Source organism: Pholis gunnellus, assembly GCF_910591455.1.
Source record: "Pholis gunnellus genome assembly, chromosome: 22".
NCBI lineage: Eukaryota > Metazoa > Chordata > Actinopteri > Perciformes > Pholidae > Pholis > Pholis gunnellus.
In genome coordinates, this window is record NC_136549.1 from 1,000,912 (window position 1) to 1,023,898 (window position 22,987).

Consider the following 22,987-nt stretch of genomic DNA (forward strand, 5'->3'; position numbering starts at 1 on the left):
CACACACCTACACGCACACACACACACACACACACACACACACACACACACACACACACACACACACCTTTGTCCCTCTTTTGGTCTTGAACCATAAAGCAATGACCAAATGGGGAGGAGGTTAAAAGCTTTTTGTTTCCTGTCCCTGGACACCCATGTCATGTCCTACCCCCCCTTACCTTTCAGGAGCCCAGCGGAGAGCCTGTCCCCAAGCGACCGAGGGGCCGCCCCAAAGGAAGTAAGAACAAGGGCCCCTCCAAGGCGGCGCAGAAGGTGAGGAGCCTCGGCACCTGAACGACACACACACTGACGTCACTTCCCCTTCACCGACTTACATCACATAACCAATACGTGGCTCCTGGTGTCACGGTTGTGATTATTGAAATTATTATTTTTTTAATTAACTTTCCAAAATGGTGAGCCAAAAACCCCTCGGTGTACCACGAGGAGGGATTTTGTAATGCACACTCATACTTATAAAAAAAACAAGTAAACCATTTTTGATGGTATTTTGAGGATTTGTCTGAAATCATAATAAGTAGCTTTCTCTCTTTGTCATTTTACATTCTCTTTCAGCATTTTTAACATTTGATATGTAATATTTAAACCGAAAACGCCAGATGAACACAGACAAGTCATCCGGGTCACCATGTCTCAAGTCAAGTCACAAGTCTTTAACTTCAAAATCTCAGTTCATGTATTTATTAAGTCAAGTTGCAAGTCATCAAAACAATGACTCGAGTCGACGTGAGTCCAAGTCACACTGACTCGATCCCACATCTGCGAGTCACATAGAGTATACATGTGTTTGTGGATGTGTGCAGAGGGTGTATGGGTTACATATGTATCACAGAAATGTCTCATATTGACACCTATGCACGTCTGCTGCCCGCAGAAGCATGTTCCCGTCCTAAAGAGCGCTGTACCTCAACAAGACCTCCCAAGTATAGAAACCCACTTGCAACTGTGAACGCATATGAAACCACAGGAACCTGTTTGTGCATCTGTGATGATGGGAAACACGCGGCCATAACTCAGCAGCACTCTCACAGACCGTGCACGCGAGAGATATCAGTGACAAATCAGAAAAATATTAAGACCATCCCGGGGAAAAGATTCTGAATTTTACAGCAACTTCCCCACCTCACCTTTTTAAGGCTGCGACGCTGTTAATCCCAGTGAGGTAGGGCGAGTCCCCCATGTCTTCACCCATTAGTTAGATGAAGCTGTGTTAGGCTCACGATGACAGCAGCCTTAGTGCTCCCTTGCCACCATGAACCACTGTAAACATTCCCAGCACTTTGAACAGTGAACCACTCTGCTCTCGCCGTAATCCGGTCTCGTCTCATCTGGTACTGCTATGATAAACAGTGAAGATATCAATCTTTCCAGATGAAAGAGTCCGGGGGTCGGCCCACACCTTTAACTTATACTCTTTCAAAAGTTCACTTCCCCTCCCCACATCAATCACCTCTGCAATCTCTGACAGATATCATGGCAGCTTGTGAGTAGAAACAATTGTACTGCAAACCTCAACTTGACTATTTAAACAAAATACGGACCACTTTTCAGACTATTCTGAAAAATAAGGCATTATTTACAGAAAATGTCAGGTTAAGGGTTGAATACAAAGAAAGTAGGTCTTTGAATCTGAGGCGAGGAGTGGTCTTTTGTTTGAACACCAGAATTAACCTCCTGACGAAGCTTTGTGAATAATTACAGTTGTGTCATTACTTCCATTAAGGTGCAGAGGTGGATGGATGGATGAACAAAGTGTTTGAATGCTTCAGCGTGCTTCACACAAAAAGGGTCCCACATCCGGGTGTCTGACCTGCTCTCTGGCCACACTCGAAGGCGGGACAAAAAGCCTGCGGTGTCGTAGCGGTCTCGACGTGATGAATCGTACTAATAGGAATAACGGTTTAGGCTTTCAGACAACCTCTCCTTGCAGACATTTTGCACACACAAAAAGTTTAGGTTCACACAGAGGTTGGGGAAAAAAAGAGCTCTACCAAGTTCAAACCTCGCCTGCTTCCACACCTGCACACATGTGGCCACACAGATTTTGCTGTAAGAAAGCAGGTTTTGTGACATCAAACAGTTCAATAAACACTGTTTTAAGCAGACTACAGCCCTGACTATAAAGGAGGTGGATCAGAAAACTAAAACATATTCGTTTTGGAAGGCACTGACAAATGATGAGCTGTACCCAGCATGCCGTTTAGCGTGTAACACTTACTATTGTAGTGAGCGACGGAGAGCTATCTGTACCCAGCATGCCGTTTGACTTATAACAATTAATATTGTAGCAAACGATGGGGAGCTATCTGTACAGAGCAGGCCTGGCGTTTAACAATTAATATTAGTAGCGAGTCACGGTCAGCGAGATGTACCCAGCATGCCGTTTGGTAGTGCAACAGTTCATATTAGCTAGCTGTACCCAGCATGCAGTTGGCAGGTCAACATTTGTATTTTTGAGTGAAATGTCTCACTTATTGAAATGTGATCAAATTAAAATATTTATTTTGCCAAATCCTTTGTTTTATGACTAAATCCATGCTAAACTAATGACATCCCAATCACCCTCACCATCCTCAGCTGTAGTTTGTGTTAACATGGTAGCATGCTGAACGGCAACGCTTTAGCATTCCACTCAGAGCGCCGCTTTGCGTTTGCGTACAGCCTCATGGAGCACGGCTGTAGACTCGTTGTAAGCACGACCTAATGACACTGTTGTCCCCTCAGAAATCTGACAGCATCAGTTGTTTGTTTACATGCCTAAATAGGACACATTGAATTATCACTTTTGTCTTTTGTGGAATTGTTATGCATCCCAAAAAACTTTGTATGGAGGAGGTTTGGGTGGATGGATCACATTCACCGTCTGGTTTCTTTAACCATGACCTTTCTTCTTTTAACCTGGATGATTAATGGTTCCCTAACCTTGACATAGTATTTTGTCAAACCCAAACCACCATCCTTCCTTCACCCTGAGTAAGTCCTTTTTTCAGCCTAAGCCTTGAACCACAGCAGTGTCAGATCAGAAGATGGTCACATTCATCTTCTTTGATGGTGATTTGTAATGGCTGTGGAAGGCGATCCGGCTGAAAGGCCGTCCGATCGCTGGGTATTCAGGGCTGCTGCTCAGACATATGAAACACACGGATGATTAATTGAACAAGGTGTTGTCTTTCAGACGATTAAATCTCCACATTAAAAATGCAGCATCCCAAACAGAGAACTGGGATTACAGTACACATGTGATACGTCATGACACAAGCATTAAGCAGAGCATTAGAACATCACATCACAAGGCATCATCTTAATATTAATATATCAGTTCTTAATATAGATTTAAAACACTTGATGCAATATTAAAGCACTGCGATTATTATATGATATTCATAGATTCATTTATTTTTTATTTGAAACCTCGGAAAACACATTGAGGGAGAATACTCATTTTCATTGGTGCCAAGGTACACATACAATACGTGGAGACACAACTAAAATCAATCAGCAATAACAGAAGAATACATGGCCATATCAAATACAACAACAATAAAACAAATCTAGTTAAAAGCAATGCCAGTAAGATTAGCAATTAAACCTTGGAATTATCTCTGCGTTATAAACATATGCATAAGTATGTGGAGCACAGTAACACAATCAGATCTCCCTAACTCTCCAGAAAGTCGTATTAATAGAGCTACTACCTGTTAACTACACTGGTGATCCAGCAATGGGAGGCACATTTAACAATTGTAGTTTTAGCCCAGTTTTTATGTGCACACCATAGTATTAGCCACTACTTTGTGTGGACTGCCAAGACAGAGACATGGTCTAAGACGGTGGTATTCAACTAAAATTCCAAAAAGTCCAGATTGAGAAAATCTCCTCATGCAAAGGTCTTGAACATTACAATAATATCTAACTTGTGCTATTTAGTGTGATATATATTCAAGAAGCCTATCAGCAGTAACAACGTCTCTGTGTAGTAAACAACTGTCAAATCAAAGAAATAAAGTACACATCAATAATATTTTAACAAATATTATTCTCAGTTTTCAAATGTAACTGGATGGATTATAAATAATACATAAATAAATGTTCTTCTCATTTCAAGTAAAATAAGAGCTGGATTAAAGAATAACTGACATAACAGAAAGCTTTTGAAAAGTGTGCATCTTAAAATAAAGTACTTCAGTATTTCAATGAATTGTCCTGCAGCTTTAAATTCAGTTCATTCAGGTGTGAAGTGATGTCAATAAAAAACCACGATATTATATTATTCTATCTTCTAACAAGAGGAGTTAGTGTTCAGGACTTTATGTTATTAAACCACTTGTTTCTGCTCTATTCTCTCTGAGATATAACATCATTGTTGTTCAGTGAACTCATGTGTCAGGATTGTGATCATATTGGACTCTTAGGTTGTTTATGATCTGTGACTTATTCAGATGTGAGATGGTACGTTTGCTAAAAAGAGTTGTTCTTTGTCTCGTAGTGGAGCTTCACATTACTGCTTTTATTAATCATCACGGTCTCTGAACATGTGAGACACACTGGTTTTAAACTGTCTGTGTGAAGAATGAACCTATAAGAGTCTGTACATTCCCGTTAAAGACTCTGGACTCTGTGGTCTCTGTGGACTCTCTGGTCTCTGTGGTCTCTCTGGACTCTGTGGTCTCTGTGGACTCTGTGGTCTCTCTGGTCTCTGTGGTCTCTCTGGACTCTGTGGTCTCTGTGGACTCTGTGGTCTCTCTGGTCTCTGTGGTCTCTGTGGACTCTGTGGTCTCTCTGGTCTCTGTGGTCTCTGTGGTCTCTGTGGTCTCTCTGGTCTCTGTGGTCTCTGTGGTCTCTCTGGTCTCTGTGGTCTCTGTGGTCTCTCTGGTCTCTGTGGTCTCTGTGGACTCTGTGGACTCTGTGGTCTCTGTGGACTCTCTGGTCTCTCTGGTCTCTGTGGTCTCTGTGGTCTCTCTGGTCTCTGTGGTCTCTCTGGTCTCTGTGGTCTCTGTGGTCTCTCTGCTCTCTGTGGTCTCTCTGGTCTCTGTGACCACCCCCATGTGTGCACATCTCACTCGAGTCAGGAAACTTGTCAGAATACCCATATTTGATTGGCTGAGTTGCATCACGTGATGTGTTCACTACGCATTGGTCGGCGTGTTTCCTGCACCGCTGAACAAGTGCCGTTAAGGCTGAAAAAGCTGCGCCGGTTAAAATAGAAGTGCTTCGTCAAAATTGAATAATTCTCAATTATCTATCGGTTTTAGGTCCTGGGTCCGGATACAACGGAATCCGGGTCCGGATCGCGGCCCTTCTATTAGTGACCCCTGGTCTAAGAGGCCTTTTTTGAATCTGGGATCCAGCAGGTGACGAGTTAAAACACTCCACCTGCTGCCATGTGACCAGACTGGGTGGCGTGTGCTCAGTGTCAGGATGACAGAGGAGCTGGTGTTTACTGAGCCAAATAGCTGCAGAAAGCCACACACATGCCCACTACACCACCACCGATACTTGCTGGTCATTGTCTGCTAAATGAATCGCAGGTCAGCAGTTTGACTAAGATCTCACCTGACTCGCTGCCAACCAGAGCCGGGATCAATCCCATGAATTATTGACTCAGGTCTGCTCTGGTTAATTGTGGGTGACTGCAGAGCTTGGCTTTTTGACTGCGCTGGACAGTCTGCAGGGTATAATCTCTCCCACAAACATCATCTAAGAAAGGTAATTCCCTCCCCTCAAGCCAAACACACAGGGACATTCCAGGTTTTCATTTCACAGTAAGGGAATGCTCTGTAAACACGCATACTTGGCACATGTCTAACTCATGCCATGTGCATGCTGATGTGGATACAATTGAAAATGTTCTCCTCTCAGCTCACAAATATTTTGTTCCATTTGAATTAATTTCCCAAAACAGCAGTTTTTAGCAAACATTAGTTAAACAGTAAGAAATAGTGTGTTTTTTCGGGATGATATTAAGCGGTGGATTAATCCACATTTGACGCTTTAGTGTGTATTTACTTAACTTGATTTATTTCTGTATGTGCTGCTCTTCCATTTTCTCTCCATTGCAGCAACCTACAGACAGAAGGGAAACAATAGGGAAGTGAAAGGACAGTCAACGGGAGGGAGACGCAAGACGCAAACTCCCCCTGCTGATTGTAATTCAAAATATATCTATCTCTGATCGTGCTACGTTCTTATGTGAGTGCTCTGATGAATGAATGTAGGCATATTCTTTGGTTCTGAAATTGCCATGTTTTTCAAAATATATTTAGTCAGACAGGTTAAGAAACACAAGAAGTCAGATGATCAGACAGGTTGAGAACAAACCCTCAGGTTAGTCAAATTGTCTGTTATAAACATCTATCACAGTTTACAGACCCACTGCTTCAGCTGTGACCCGCTGAGGCTCCCTAATACCTTAAAACGTGTGCCACAGTCAACGTCTTGGCTGATCAGGTGTTTTCAATCAAATGTTCATGTCGTGAAGTGATGGTCAGGATGAAGAAGGATTAATGTATTTCTCCTTAATATATGTCTTCACAGAAAGCTGAGGCGACCGGGGAGAAAAGACCCAGGGGGCGCCCCAGGAAATGGGTGAGTCGGAGGTTTTCTTAAGGTCTGAGCTTGTGTCTGGCACGCTGGATAGTGGAATACACATTGTACACACAACATAAGGAGTTGTGCTAGTTGATGAAATCTATTTGTGGCAGGAGGTAAAAGTGCAAAAATATTTGTTTCTTATCATTCAAAGGCATTTTGTCTAGGTTAGTTGGTATATTGCCTGGTTTTAATTTATATTTAGATGGACTGTTTCACTATATTGTGGTCATCTCTCGATGTTAACTTTCATTATGTGGCCTAAATACATTCAGAGGTTTCCTGGTTATTGCTGGTGTGTGTGTGTGTGTGTGTGTGTGTGTGTGTGTGTGTGTGTGTGTGTGTTCAGGCATATCTCCATAATGTTAGTGTTATCAGTCCGAGAAAATGTTTACTCTTCACCACTGGCCGCAGGAATACTTCAATAATTCCACTGAGAGCTTGAAGGCCTCAGTGTTTATCAGCTCCAAAGTAACAGGCCTGATTGATAGTGCGGGGAAAAGCAGTCAGCAGTTAGAAGTGCCACCAGGGAGGGCGAGCAGAGATGCAGGGAACCTTCTCCCGCATATATTGTGTCTGCGTTTTAATGTGTGAAAGGGGAAAAAAAGAAGAAGTAATAGTTTACAACAACGGAGTCATAAAGTGTGGATTTTATATTTATTTTGATTTCCTGGAAGGAATTGTGTATTCTAAGCATATTTAGTGTATTCTCCGATGAAGAAGACTATGCGGTGGCTTCAAAAGCTACAGCAAGTAAATGAAATGCTTGGTTCACATGCATTTACACTGAATCCTTGGTCTTTATCCCTCAGCCGCCACGACGACTCTGCAGGCTTTATGTCAAGTCTTGTGTCTTTGTGGTGACTCACAGTAGCATTTCATGGGCATGTTTGAGGCTAATAAGACCAGACAAACCAGGTGAAACACACTTCTAGGCCAAATATGAATTCCGTCATGCTTCACCAGTACAACACTAACTTCTAAAAGTAGCTGCCAGGCTGGCCACCAGCCATCAGCTCTTTGGTTGCTGAAACTGAAATAATAGTTGCCATTTTTAGTCACCGTATATTTTGAGTAATTAAAGGTAGGGTTGGTAAACTTCTTCAAAAATATTTTAGATATTTTTGTTGACATTCTTATAACAGCATGACGGCAATTGACGAATCAGTCTGTGAGTACAAACAATAGCCATGTTTCGTTGTTTACGTTTACCATAAAACAATTGGGGGCGTGGCTTTGGAGGGAGGCCTGATTGGACAAGCTGTCAGTGTCATCCTGTACTAACAGGCGCGTGGCAGAGTCGCGTGTGGCAGAGTCACATGCAGCGATGTGTGGGTCTGGTTCTGACTGTAACATCAATATTTAAACATCACTCATTTTTTAAGTATTAAAAATGTATTTATTTTAGGGTGCTTGTTTTGCCTTTCGCAATTTTTCTGAAAGTTGTGATGTATCCCACTTGGCATTAAACACTACGTCAGTGCCTGTCTTTCTCTTGTCTAAAGTGCATCCTAGTTCACATGACATTAGTCCCACTTCTTTGCTTGGTCATTCTCAATAAAACATCTAGCCTTCATTTCTAGAATGGGGTCATGCGTGAAAGGGAGCAGGGATCAATATCCAGGGGAATCTGAAAGACCTCTTAACATTTCAGGAAAAATGCTGCTACGTCGGTGTTGATTAACGGCGCATTCACGTGGAGCAAGCGGACCAATCACAAAACTTTAGAACAGCATTTTGTTTACGTTTTTAAATTCACGGCAATGCTTTCACGACTAACTAAAAAACAGTTTCTTGCCCGCCATTACCGCCATCTGCTGGACTGTCCCTTGCCCCATCTATTCATTGCCATGGTATGTGTGAGAAAAGGTGCAACACAAAAATGTTCCAGAATGTAGTGCATGTGTAAAGGCTCAATGAACGAATGAAGGCCAGATCCTTTAAATGCATTAATTAGTTACTGTTTTTTCTGACTGGATGCAGCGTTGTTTTAACGTAAAGGACTGTCTGATCTGAATCTTAGGGGCTTTGCAGCAATAACAACAGACATAATGTTTACTGTGATGGCTTAAAGTGTGAAAGCAAACTATAAGTCTCGGCAAGTTGGATCTCATCGGGAACTGCGAATCACTAGAGAGCAATCGTCATCTGGAAAACACAACTTGATGGTAAAATAATGTTGCTTGTGGTAAACATGTTAAAATGTGGAAAAACACTGCAGTGAACTACCCTCTGGCCTAATATTGAAAATAATGTATATCAGAAGAGTGTTCTGTTAACCAACCAATCAGTTCCCAGCTGTGGGCAGCTTCTGAACCCTTGGACTGAACTGATAAAACAGTTAAGGTTTACTGCAGGTTTCTCTTTGTTGTGCTGCGTGCTGGGGCCTGCATGTGTCAGGTACACACACCAGCATCCACCCATGCAGCGGCATCCATTACTTTACGTCAACCCTTCTGGCAGAACTACAGACGGGCCGCATTGCAAACTAGTCAGTTGTGTATTGTAGATAGTGTGCCTTTCTGACTGCTGCAGGGCATCTGCTGACACCCATATGCTTTCTGCTCTATCTGAAGTCTGTGGACAAGGAAATGTTTTGTTAGCACAACATCCTGTCAGCAGAATCATTAGTCTTTTTAGCAGCTTTTCTTATTGTTTAGCTAAACATAGGGTTGCAAATTCAAGGTTGAAGCTTTCCATAAGAATTAACGGGAAATAATGGCAATAAAATGTAAATATAGGGGTAACCTTTTAAGCATAATCCAATAATTTGACAAATAAATCTGTTAATTTATCAAATACATACAATATGAAATGTGCCATGTGGTGAGTTAACGTTAGTTAGCTAGTATGGGAAAAGATACACTGAAAATGTTAGCCGACAATGTTGGAGGTGTGCAAACATAGGGTTTAAAGTGAACAACAATGTATAAAATAAATGTTTTACAGCAAAAAATTAGCTCAATTGAGCTACATCCCACATGGTAAATGCTATAGCTAACCAAAACTAGCAGAAGGCGTTAACAAGTTATAAACTGTAATTTGCTTCTATCTACTTTCTGCTGGTTAACTGAAATATAAAAAATATGAAATATATTTACTTCAGTTCTATAATCAAAAGTTACATGAAAGCATGTCATCCTTTGGCTCAGACAGTGCAGTAGTGTTGGCTGAACATGAGATGGGAGAATCCACTGTGCATGCTGAGGGATAAGTGGGTGTATATAATGGACTGATCAATACCGGTGTTTATTATACACAGTACATTTTTCTGCGTATTCGAAAAATTTCAAATATCCAACTCTGGTGAGCAGTAGATGAGTCATAACCTTTCCAGTCTCGGAACCAATCAGTTATTGGTCTGATGATGATTTCACCTCTGGGGCCCACGGACAATATTTCGGGGGTTTGGGTGTAGCCATCGGATATCTAGACCAGTGGTTCTCAAATGGGGGTACGCGCACCCCTGGGGGTACATGAAGGCACTCCAGGGGGTACGTGAGATTCTTTTTAAATAGATTTAAAATTAGAAAAAATCCTTGAAAAATAGTTATTTAATAAATATCACGTGACTATTCACGTACACTGGGCATGCAGTGGGTGCCGGTCCTGCTGGTTTTCAAACCTATTGGTTTCCTTCCGTGCGTGTGTTGTGTTCGCGTAACAGCAGCAGCTGTTTTCTGCCTCTGTTGTCAGATTCGTCACACATTCACAAACATATTGCTGGAGATCTAAAAGCCACATCTCATATATATTGCGGGGATTAGGATTGTATAAGTGAGCACTACATCACAGCCACGTAGAAATACATTGAAGAACATATATTTATGGAAAGATCGCATCAACCTGGATTCCAACTCTGTCGAGCAAAATAGCAATATATTCAAAAGCTGCCGCGCTACGCGAGCCGCCACTTGCATCTTACGTCGCTGTCACCTTTCCCTAACGCTACATAATCATGATCTGCAGAGCCCCGCCCTCGGTAAACTATCAATAGATAAATCCAAAAACAGAAAAGTCACGGAGGAAAATAGAGAGTTTAATTCTGTGTGGACGTATTCATTTGCTTTCACTGCCAACGATGCTGGCTTACCTGTATGCTTGATATGTGGCGAGAAATTTGCAAACAACAAAAAATGTAATGTTGAAAGACGCTTCCAGAACAAGCACACAGCATTTGCTGGAAAGTATCACGCTGGAGATGAGTGAAAAAGAGCGATTCCTCTGCTGCTGCAGCAAACTCTCCTCTTCAGAAGAGTTTGATATTGTTATAACACGTAAAATAGCAATAAAATGTCAACAAGTGTCTTTATTCTTGTTCTATAATTTCATAAATACAACAAACTATAGTTTTTGTTTATATAATATAACTATATATACAACTTTATAAACTGTGATATCAAATAGCTTCTGCGGCTCCAGACACATTTTATTTGGTGGAAAATAGGATAAAATGTCTCTTTGGACAGTAAAGTTTGCTGACTCCTGTCCTAAACAATGCATTCTTCAGTGTTGACAGTTTAATAAATCAGACACTGATGATCTTTTTTTCAACCAAAAATGCTTTGCGCTGGTTAGGGGGTACTTGGCTGAAAAAATATTTCACAGGGGGTACGTCACTGAGAAAAGGTTGAGAACCACTGATGTAGATAGTACAGGGGTATTCAACTACAATTCCAAAAGGTCCAGATTGAGAAAATCTCCTCATGCAAAGGTCTGGAACATTACAATAATATCTAACTTGTGCTATTTAGTGCCATATATATATATTTATATATATCAAGAAGCCTAGCAGTAGTAACACCTTCTCTGTGTAGTCAACAACTGTCAAATAAAATAAAGATATCAGTTATATTTTATCAATTATTATTCTCAGTTTTCAAATGTAACTAGATGGATTAGAAATAATACATAGAAATACATAAATAAATGTTCTTCTCATTTCAAGTAAAATAAGAGCTGGATTAAAGAATAACTGACATAACAGAAAGCTTTTGAAAAATGTGCATCTTAAAATAAAGTACTTCAGTATTTCAATGAATTGTCCTGCAGCTTTAAATTCAGTTCATTCAGGTGTGAAGTGATGTCAATAAAAAAAACATATTATATTTTTCTCATCTTGTAATAAGATAAATTAGTGTGCATGGACTTTATCTGTGGTTATTTAACCACTTGTTTCAGCTCTATTCTCTCTGTTAACATCATTGGACAGTGAATTAAAGTGTTAGGATTCTGATCATATTGGGCTCTTAGGTTTATTTTCTGTGGGTACGTTTCCTCAAAAGAGTTGTTCTTTGTCTCGCTTCATATTACCGTTATTCTCTAAACATATGAAATATACTGGTTTTAAACTGTCCGTGGGAAGAATGAAGCTATAACAGTCTGTTCATTAATGGTTAAAGACTCTGGTCTCTCTGACCACTTTTCTCTTTGTGGAGAACGTCATGTGAAATAACTTCTAAGACTAACGCAATTTTCCTGCTCTTCTTTCTCTTTCCTCGTCTCAGCCCCGTGTGTGTGTAAATCTATGGGGCCAGATCAGTCTCAATAATTGCAAATGCACACAGAAAGATTCACAAATGCGCACAGAACAATTCACAAATATATTCGATTTACAAATGCACGCACAACAATTCACAAATATATTTCTGCATTTGTATGTATTTGTTTGTGGATTTGTATGTATTTGTTTGTGGATTTGTATGTATTTATTTGTGGATCGCACTGCATTTATTTGTAAATCGCTTCACATTTATTTGTGGATTTATGAGACTCAACTCACGTCGCTGGATTCACAAATGCGTTTTTTTCAACATAGACCTATCTGTAGCCAATCAGATGTCCGCCTCATTTTCAACCAATCACATGAGCGCAGCTCCCCCCTCCCCTCCCCACGAGACTGGCAGCTTTGTTGAATCAGGAAATAAATATTGTAGCCGTCTATGTTCACCCAGAGCTCTACGATCCCTCATATCAGTAGAGACCGGACCAAACTATGTGTATAAATGTTATTTCGGAGTTCCTTTTTGTTGGTTTATTGTCGTTAAATCACAGCCAAATCAGTTCATGTTGTGTTCATACAGCTGTGGTAAACAGCCGACATGTGGCTTGCTAGACACAGTGAATACAGTTCGATGAAATCCACGGAGCTCCTCCAGACTATGTTATGAACCAGACATGACGGCGTTTGGTTCCCCGTGATATCTGGGACTTCCACAACACATACTAAGCAGAAATAGAGGTTATTTTTTCCACAGTTGACGGCGGACAGTTGAACGGCTATCAGGGCGATAAGCCGCGCTCCCTCACCGGCACCAGCGCGATTCACCGATTCACGCGAATGAACACAAATAGTCCCCCGGCGAGACCGGCGGCGCGAATAACGCGAATAACGCGATTAACGCGGCGCGAATCGTGTTTGGTGTGAACGCAGCATTACGCTAGCAGCCTCATGGCCTCATTGTTTGTACCATATGGTTTACACACACATAGTTTGGTCCGGTCTCTACTGATATGAGGTATCGTAGAGCTCTGGGTGAACATAGACGGCTACAATATTTATTTCCTGATTCAACAAAGCTGCCAGTCTCGTGGGGAGGGGAGGGGGGAGCTGCGCTCATGTGATTGGTTGAAAATGAGGCTGACATCTGATTGGCTACAGATAGGTCTATGTTGAAAAAAACGCATTTGTGAATCCAGCGACGTGAGATGAGTCTCATAAATCCACAAATAAATGCAGTGCGATCCACAAATAAATACATACAAATCCACAAACAAATACATACAAATCCACAAACAAATACATACAAATGCAGAAATATATTTGTGATTTTTTTTTTTACATTTATATAAATTGTAATTTATTTATTTGTGCATTGGAATGTATTTGTGAATTGTTCTGCGTGCATTTGTAAATCGAATATATTTGTAAATCCTTCTGTGTGCATTGTGAATCTTTCTGTTTGCATTTCTGAGTCTTTCTGTGTGCATTTGCAATTATTGAGACTGATCTGACCCCATATAAATCTCACTTGAGTCAGGAAACTTGTCAGAATACTCATATTTGATTGGCTGAGCAGCATCACGTGATGTGATTTACAACGCATTGGTCGGCGTGTTTCCTGCACCGCTGAACAAGTGACGTAAAGGCTGAAAAAGCTGTGCCGGTTAAAATAGAAGCACTCCGTCAAAATGTAATAATTCTCAATTATCTATCGGTCCTGGGTCCGGATACAACGGCATCTAGGTCCGGATCCGGACCGCGGTCCGCCTATTAGGGACCCCTGAGATAGTAGATATTTGGGCCAAGACTTACTACATCATGCGCTGGTCATTGTTTGAATGGATTTGAGAGATGATGTCTACATGCATTCATATGCAGATATCTGTTTAGTGATGATTTCAAAATCTGCGATAGCAGATGGGTTCAGAGATTGAAGAGATTGAATATTGGCCCTAATCTCAAACGTATTTGGTCAACACTACTCAGACTCCAAATGGAGTGCAAATGGAAACCAGAACGCTTCCGATACCAAAATCATGTCCTGATGCCTACAGATTCTGCATTAATTTGCAGCTATCTGTTTATAGCGATAACAACCTTTTAGGTCAGCCTGTGGAGTGTCTCTGTGACTGGGCTTTGTATTTGGTTTATTCAGCGTCATGCACCGCTTATCCCTCTGTACCACCACCATGCAACTGGCAGGAACTACTAGGGTTAGTCAGACCCGGCTGATCCAAGGTCAGTCCCTCATCGGTATGCATTCTTGCTCTTCCACCGTATGGCCACAGGTCCTGTCTTCTGTGTGCAGGTGCCGGGATGGATAGGCAGACCTCTGCCAAGCTGAACAGCTTCCTCTACTAGTAAAAGCTTGAAGGAGGAGGCTCTGCTCCAATAGATTGCATTCATCAGTTGTGCACAGTTCCCCTTTTCTGCTGCCAAATGGTGACTGTCCATTGGATTAGATTTAAAGCTTTGGCATCCCTAAAACTTGACTGAGTATATGAAAGGCCCTCTTGTTGTCATGGTAATAACAAGGAAAATAGTATAAACAAAAGTTGCATTTATATAGTGCCATCTCATTGAAGTAACTGGTATGGACATACCACAGCAATGGCCTTTTGGTAGGGGACTAGGACCTGGCGACTTCTGTGTTTTGAACTGGCTGCTCTAGTGTAGTTGCACTGTTGAGTTTTCTAGCGCATGTTCAGAGATGCACAAAAGGTGTGTCATGGAGGTCAGTGTGACACCTGCACAATGTGACACTTATGCATTCTTGTGTATGAAGGATAAGAGTTTCGTCCCAATAAATAAAGAAGTTCTTACCTTGAATCTGAGCCAGTGGCAAACATCAGTTCACCCAAATAAACACACACACCACACACACACATACTGTATATATACATATATAAATATATATTTTTAAAAATTCTGCCCGTAGCTTTTTTTTGATTGCACCACAATGCAAAATAGGTGAATTTCATTGATCCTCCTCAAAGTATCCAAACGCCAGATCTTGGTGAGGTTTTACTTGGTGAGACTACAAATCTGGGTGGGACTCTCTGGCACAGCACTTAACTGGTTTGAATCCTACTTGAAGGACAGAGCACTTTGTCTGTAGCTAATCACACATCAGAGCTGACTAAAATGACATGTGGTGTTCCCCAAGGTTCAATACTGGGGCCTCTTCTGTTCCAAATCTACATGCTTCCACTAGCTCAGATTATGGAAAACAACAAAGTGTGTTATCATAATTATGCAGACGACACACAAATCTACATAACTATATCACCAGGGGACTATAATCCCATACGAGGGCTGGGTAAATGCACTGAACACATCAACAACTGGATGAGCCAGAATGTTCTTCAATTAAACAAAGTCATTGTTTTTGGTACCAAGTACGAACGATTGAAAGTCAGCGCTCAGCTTCAATCACTGATGTTAAAAACCTGAAACCAAGCCAGAAATCTAGGTGTAGTTCTGGATTCAAACCTCAACCTCAACAGCATATCAAGACAATTACAAAATCAGCCTCCTATCACCTGGAGAACATATCAAGGATTAGAGGACTCATGTCTCAACAGGATTTGGAAAAACTTGTCCATGCATTTATCTTCAGTAGACTGGACGACTGTAACGGTGTGTTTACAGGTCTCTGTAACAAGTCAATCAGAAAGCTACAGCTCGAGTCCTCACTAAGACCAAGAAAGTGGATCACATCACTCCAGTTCAGAGGTCTTTGCACTGGCTTACTGTCCAAGAAAGAATTGACTTTAAAATGCTGCTGTTGGTTTATAAAGCACTGAATGGTTTAGGGCCAAAATACATCTCTGATCTGTTGCTAGCTTATGAACCATCCCGACCCCTTAGGTTGTCTGGGACCGGTCTACTTTCTGTTCCCAGAGTCACAACTAAACATGGAGAAGCAGCGTTCAGTTGTTCTGCTCCACATATCTGAACAAAGTCCAGAAAGCTGCAGGTCTGCTGAGACCCTTAGCTCCTTTAAATCAAGATTGAAGACTTTTCTGTTTGCTGCTGCCTTTAATTGAACCTGATTCAAGGATATTAATCAATTTCCTGCATTTCTGCATTTTACTACTGTCTTTCTTACGCTGCTTTTTTGTGTTTTAATGACTGTTTTTAATGTTTCAATGAACGTTCTTAATTGTTTTTAAATCTCCTTTTCTTTTGCCTTATGTTTTGATGCTTTTAATGGTTTTATGTGAAGCACTTTAAATTGCCTTGTTGTTGAAATGTGCTATACAAATAAACTTGCCTTGACTTGCCTTTATGTCAGACCCGCCATTTTAGGAGCGCCTGTGGCTCAGTTGTAGAGCAGGGTCGTCCATCAATCAGAGGATTGGCGACTCCGCTAGTCCATGTTGATGTATCCTTGGGCAAGACCCAAATGGCTCCTGCAGGCTTTTCCGGTGGTGTGTGAATGGGTGTAAATGTTAGATTGTCCTGATGTCCATGTGGCATCTTGGATGGTAGCCCCTGTCATCAGTGTATGTATGAATGTTGTGAATGGTTGTGAATGGGTGAATGATGACATGTAGTGTTAATGAGCTTTGAGATGTCAGAAGACTAGAAATGTGCTATTCAAGTACAGTGAAGTCCATTTACTATTTTGACGCACAGGTAACAAAAGTTGAGTCATCTACAGACTTAGAGGGATTCTGCAGACTTATATTATACATAATGATATCCTTTTGTATCCCTGCTGTCCTTCACTGGATTGCTTGTAAATGTCAGAGTCGATTTTAAGATTTTAACTCTGGTTTGAAGCAGACTCCTGCTTGTTGACTTTAAATGACCTTACACATTTTAATCCTATGTGAAGTGACATCTCAGTATTTTGGGGTCTATAATTTTGCAAAAATTCTACTGAATGCTAATTCAATAGAATGTGTTCTTCCTTTACAACGTTGCTGTCAAAAACAGTGCTGAGGAGTCTGGAGATAATCCTTGTAATACAAGAACAAATGAGGCTTCAATCAAGTGGAACAAAGATGATTAGTCTAGTAATGCTTTAACAATACAAAGCAGGAATTGCACTATTTGTATTTATATAGAAAGGACAGGAAAGAGGGGAACATATTATTCTGCATCACCAATCTCTATTTGTGCGTTGCTTCCCTTTCCACTGGTCAGGCAGTTTCCCTCAATGAGAGTTTGGAAGCCAAACCATTTCGCAGCCTGTCCTGCTGCCTTCCATACAGCTGCCTCTTTGTGATTCTCTGCAGTCACATCCGACGTAACCAACACCAAGGACACACTCATACCCATCTCTCCTTTCTGCACTCTTATTGGTGTTAAATGGAGTCTTCTGTGAGACTAATGCCCTCTGCATTAAATGTGCGGAAATGACTAAGTGAATGGCCAAGGGAGCACAAGTGCTGTGGCATGGGTGTGTGTTTAGGGGAGTTAATCTCGTGTGAAAGGGAGAGGTCTACTCCCATCTCACACAATACTTTGCTGCTCTTGGCCTCGGGTCAGACGCTGAAGGCAGGTGCCAAGCAATGAAATCAGAGCTCGGGGGAGAAGAGAAGTAAGAAAGTCTGGCAGAGGTGATGAGCAGCACGATTGGGAGTTTGCCCAGCGGCTTTGAAAAAGTGTCGAGGAAGGCCTGGAAAGTCCTCAGAAATTAGCAGCATGTGAACACTTCTTTCCTTTGAATGTCTGCATGTGTAAAGGTAGGGGTAATTGCACTATTGTGATCAATGTCAGACATTGAAATGCTTTTTATAGTGTGGCAAGCCTCACAGAGAAAATATGAAACTTGGCCTCTGCGCAACAGATACTCAGGGAGAGTTGGTCTCCAGAGTGAGTCAGGGGCTGAATCAGGGCTGTTGGGCACAAACAAGACTAACAAGAGTCTGAATTGTTAGGACAATATATTCTAGAGCATGAAAAAACTCATTCTTGACCTTTATAAGGTCGACAAAAGGGTCTTAACTCAAGGTCCACTGATAACGCAACCCCTGCCTCTGGCACGATCACACAGGCGGGAAATCAACATTGGCAAAAATTCACCATCAGTTCGCGGCCTCAACCAATAGCATAGACGTGGTTGTGTTTGACTTTGATTGGCACTGCCCACATTCAGCACAAATACCGCCTCGGGAAGGCGGTGGTCACTTGCCTGCATTCGGGCATATGTAACAGTGCCCTTACGTGTTCACACCAAACTCATTTTAACAACAAACACGAAATTTAGCGCCAGCCGAAGTGAATAAGAGTCAAAATATTTGAGTGAGAAATTTGTGTGACACTGTGTTGCGAAAGCCAGTGAACATTGAGATTCTCTTGTAGTTGTTTAATCAGACCCCGGACAAAACTCTGTGTATCAATGTATGAGTATAAACTATAACGTAGATTCCATATTTTTGCCTAATTAAGATGAGCGTTTGAGTGTTGATGGAGCAGCTTAACGTTATTTTAGCCAAGTCCTCATCAATCCAAACTCCATTCAGAAAACAAGCATTTTAAAAGTAGTTTGCTTGTCCTCTTGCAGACAGACTTGACAAAGCATGAATTCAGACTTTTTACAAATCAACATTATTATGCAGTTATTTAGGCATCCTTTTGATCTGTTTATTGCAACTAAATGTATTTTGAGTTGATACCTCTGATATTAAGCAGAAAAAGGTTATTTCTACCATGGTTGATGACGGAAAGAAACGTTATTGGTATCTAGATGAAGGTAAGACCCTCTGTGGAGATACCAAACAGCTTCTCATTTGTTGTGAACACAGCATTGGACTTCGACTGGATATTCATGCCCATCACTTCATTTTTGGTATTTTTTGTGTTGGGATCTGGCAGGGGCGTGTTTGGTTATCAGCAAGTATGAAAACTAAATTATTTACATTAATACAATTATGAATATCAAAAAGATTATTAACAAATATTAATAATAATGGTGCACCACTCTAAGATCAGGGACCAATAACCAAACTATAAATGAAGTCTCAAAATTGGTGTTCACTCAAAATGTCAATAGTCAAAGTACTATTCCACATACAGAGTGAACAGTGAAGGTTTGAATTCGAGCACAGGCCACATATCAGCTATTATCACAATACATGCACAAAGTAATCACAGAAAGCTGCTCTTTCAACTACAACAGAGTTTATTCAATTCCAATAATATTGATCAAGTCAAATAATATCTAAACCTAACAACAACTACTATGCAATTATGAGCCTACTATCTAAAATCAGCAAACAATCTGTAGTGAGAGTGTGTGTGTGTGTGTGTGGGTGTGTGTAGGGGAAGAAGCGAGAAAACTACCAAGATGGCGGATGCAGTCTTGTACGTGACCACGCCACGCAAGACCACAAAATGGCATTTTGGAGAGAAAGCTATCACAATGGGGATGTAGTTTGGACTACCAAAATGGCGGAATTTTTGTACGTGATCACGCTACAAAACTACAAAAATAACTGATAGTTACAGTTCCCAACCTTACTCGCGGTGACTGATCTAAACATAACACTATTACAGCAGCATGTAGTACAACAGTAGTTTCTTTACAGCACTAACGGAACTCTGCGGTCCATAAACATACACAATGACACGTTAACATTACAGTAAACAAAGTAACAAACACACTACGACCTATCTCTATCCAGACACAAGCCTCTGAGATAACTTTGTAGCAGTCGATGTGGTTCTTCGAATTTCTTCATTAAATTCTGGATCTGGAGCTTCAAGCATCGTGGCCATAAATCCTTCGTATGGCAGCGGGAATTCTTCCTTACGACCAGCAAATGTCGACTTGACTGGGAAGAGAAGTTGTCCTCCTCTTCATCTGAAGAATGTTCTTCTTCCTTCTGCAGGTTAAAGATGGCAGAGTACGGGGCAAGTTATCCGCTTCTCCTTTGGATCCAAAACTATTCTATTGTTTGACCAGCGAATGTAGAACTACATACAGAACCCCTTACATAAGAATCGCGTGGGATGGCTCAGAGCTCAGGTAATGCTGCTTTCTATAGTCTCAGTGACGTTATGGCCGTAGCACAGGGGGCCCCCTGTGGTGCCCGTGGCCCTCGTCCAATCAGACCTCAGTGTTGAGTTTGGACCAAAAATCACACATAGGTGAGATTTAACGTCTCATGGGGTTTGGTGTGATTTTAACCCAAATCAGGCTGTTGAACAGGTATGAACATGATCATTTCTGAGGTGAAAAGAAGGTCAGAACACACACACACACACACGCACACACACACACACACACACACACACACCATGGGGAAACAATCTTAATGCTGCAGAGACAAGAGACATAAGCATGTTTTGGAAAATAATTCCTAAATTGAGAATTAACTTTAAAATTGAAAAATGACAGACTAAGAGGAATAAACATGTCCATTATGGATACTTCTCAGTAAGGTGCCAGTGTGTGTGTATGTGTGTGTGTGTGTGTGTGTGTGTGTGTGTGAAAGAGAGGGAGAGAGAGATTGATAGAAAGAAAGAGTGAATGGAGTGTTGACACTTGCTGTAATGATGACAAAGTGAGGGAAATGGAGTCCGGTTTTATTTATGATTTGATTTGATTTATGCATAAGAGGTGGTAATTGATCGGTCTTAGAAAACCGCCTTCACAACATTTATAAGTGGATGTTGAATTTCCTTGCAATAAGACAGAGCTCATAGGTCCAGACAGTGCAAATGTTGTATTCTTGTAGTGTACTGCTGTCTTCCTCTGTGACCCTACATGGTTGGACTCCGTCATCTTTAACACCAGCCTCAGCTTAGATGAATCCAGTTTTCTCAATCTGAGAAACAGGTAAAATATGAGACTGTTTCTGTTACTCATGCCTCCATCACGTCTTTATCACATGAACTATTTTAACCCTAACCCTCTGGCATTTGCAAAGGAAATCTCTATCATGTTTACAACTCCTTCAAAACTCAGCTCAGAGTTTCATATACTACACCCGACCTGTTCTTATTCCCAACTCGGCACAATCAGACTTTGCACTTGGTGTCATTTTTTATCACACTGGGTACCACTCTAGTGCCAACTTTCAAAGTGCAGGGTAGTCCAGTAGACTTCACGTGGACTTAACTAGATCTTAACTTAAGTTACGTAACTTTGCACCTCATGTACCTTATGTGAGTTAAGCACGTTACATGAGTTAACTTTTTGTGACCCCAAATAGTGGAGTATTTGACGATCCAATCTAAGGAGTCATATTCGACTGTCGATGTCACAGTAGAAATCGATGCAGTTACGAGAAAATGTGGAAATTGAACAAAAAAATCATTCATAAACAACAAAATGGCTATTTCAAAATCAAATAATAGGCCTACATTTATTAATCAGATTCTTGGCATAAGAACGTAGCTCTATCAGAGCTGGATGTGTTTTGTAGTTATGAACGATTCTCTAAAATGGTCTATTAGTGATGTGGATGGGTTCACATTGGAGTTGGTGGAAAGCCTGGAGTCTCTAATACAGACACGAGAAGCCTTGTTATATATGTGAACTTTAAGTACATTATGTTCCCCCTCGTATCCCTGAGATCCTCAGATTCTTCTCTTCTTGTTACTCCAACCTCTAGAGCTGTTAGGGCTCCTGGACTTTGAAGGACTGGCCTGAGGAAATCAGGGCAGCAAACTCTGTATCTTCTTTTTAAATCACCTTCAAAAACCCACCAATAGCTTTTTAAAAATAAGTATTACAGTGTTGTTAACAAAGTGGAGAAGGTGAAGGTCACCCGGAGAGCATCATCTTTGCTGCCGCCATTCAGTTCAGACTTGATCAGAAATGTTGCAATGTCCCCACTTTTAAGAGTGCCCTCCTGTCTTTTCTACTAAAAGGACTTGAAGGCTTTTGCAGCGATGAGAGCGATGTACACAGCACCATCACATTTACGTAGCAAGGTGCACGTCTGGAAAGGCTTAAGTTGAGTTAAAAGAAGTCTTTCTGGTGGAATTATGGATCCCTCAGTTTCGCGTTTGCAAAATGTATTTGAATATAATTTGAAGGTGATTAAGTTGCATGACTTTGTGGCTTTAGCTGTTTATTATAACCATCCAGTTGTTCCTCTGTCAATTCTAAACAAACACTAGGTGATGTAAAACACATCGTCTTCTTTTGTGCTATAGAACTGCCTACAGGCAATTTCTATACTCGTAGAGTGCTTAGAAGAGCAAAGATAAAACCTTTAATAAATACGCTTTGTGTTTATTACCTCCACCAAGGAAGTTATGCATTCGGTCTGGTCTGTTCTTGTCTTTGTCAGCAGGACTGGAACTTGGTGAAGGGTAGATCATGGCTTCAGAAGAGGTCTGCGCTCTCCGGTTAAACTTCATTTGTTCTTGTGTGAAGAGGACGGGAGTCTTTGATTCAACGTTGCAGTTAATTCCATTTGAAGTGACTCTTTTTTGTTTGTTTGTGTGTACATGAGGTGCGTATAATGATTTTTCGATCGCTTCTGCTGTAATGTACTCCTTCCCGAGGCTGTTTGTGAGTGCGAGAGTAAGAGAGACCTCAGAGACCACGGAGACACTACTGAAAAGGAGTTGGGGGTGGGCAGCAGCTTTGCCTCATTCCCCACATTCTCAACCCCCCACCTTCCTCCAGCCTCGGCTGCTGCCTCGCTGAACGCCTGAATTCCAGCCACTAGAGGCCTTTTGTTCAGACGGGGACTCTACAAACATCAGGAGTTCTCTGGGACCTTAGCGGATTTCCACAGGTCACCTATGCCTCCTTCTCCTAACTCCCTCCCACTTTTTCTTTTTACTGCTGGAAGGGTTTAATCATTTCACTCTGAGCCCTCAGCTGAAACATCACGGCAACGAGCTGCTACACAGTTCTGGATGTAAAGGGCAGTTTAGGAGATGACACAGAGGCATTACTCA

At 41.3% G+C, this 22,987-nt stretch overlaps 1 protein-coding gene across 1 annotated transcript in view; it reads left to right on the forward strand.

Moving 5' to 3' along the window:
- The window catches only part of hmga2 (high mobility group AT-hook 2), a 49,804-nt gene that overhangs the window by 935 nt on the left and 25,882 nt on the right, over nucleotides 1–22,987 (forward strand). Inside the window, exons 2-3 of the mRNA XM_079183762.1 lie at nucleotides 187–273; nucleotides 6,556–6,606. Coding sequence (XP_079039888.1) covers nucleotides 187–273; nucleotides 6,556–6,606 — 138 coding nt within the window. The remainder of the gene's footprint in view (nucleotides 1–186; nucleotides 274–6,555; nucleotides 6,607–22,987) is intronic.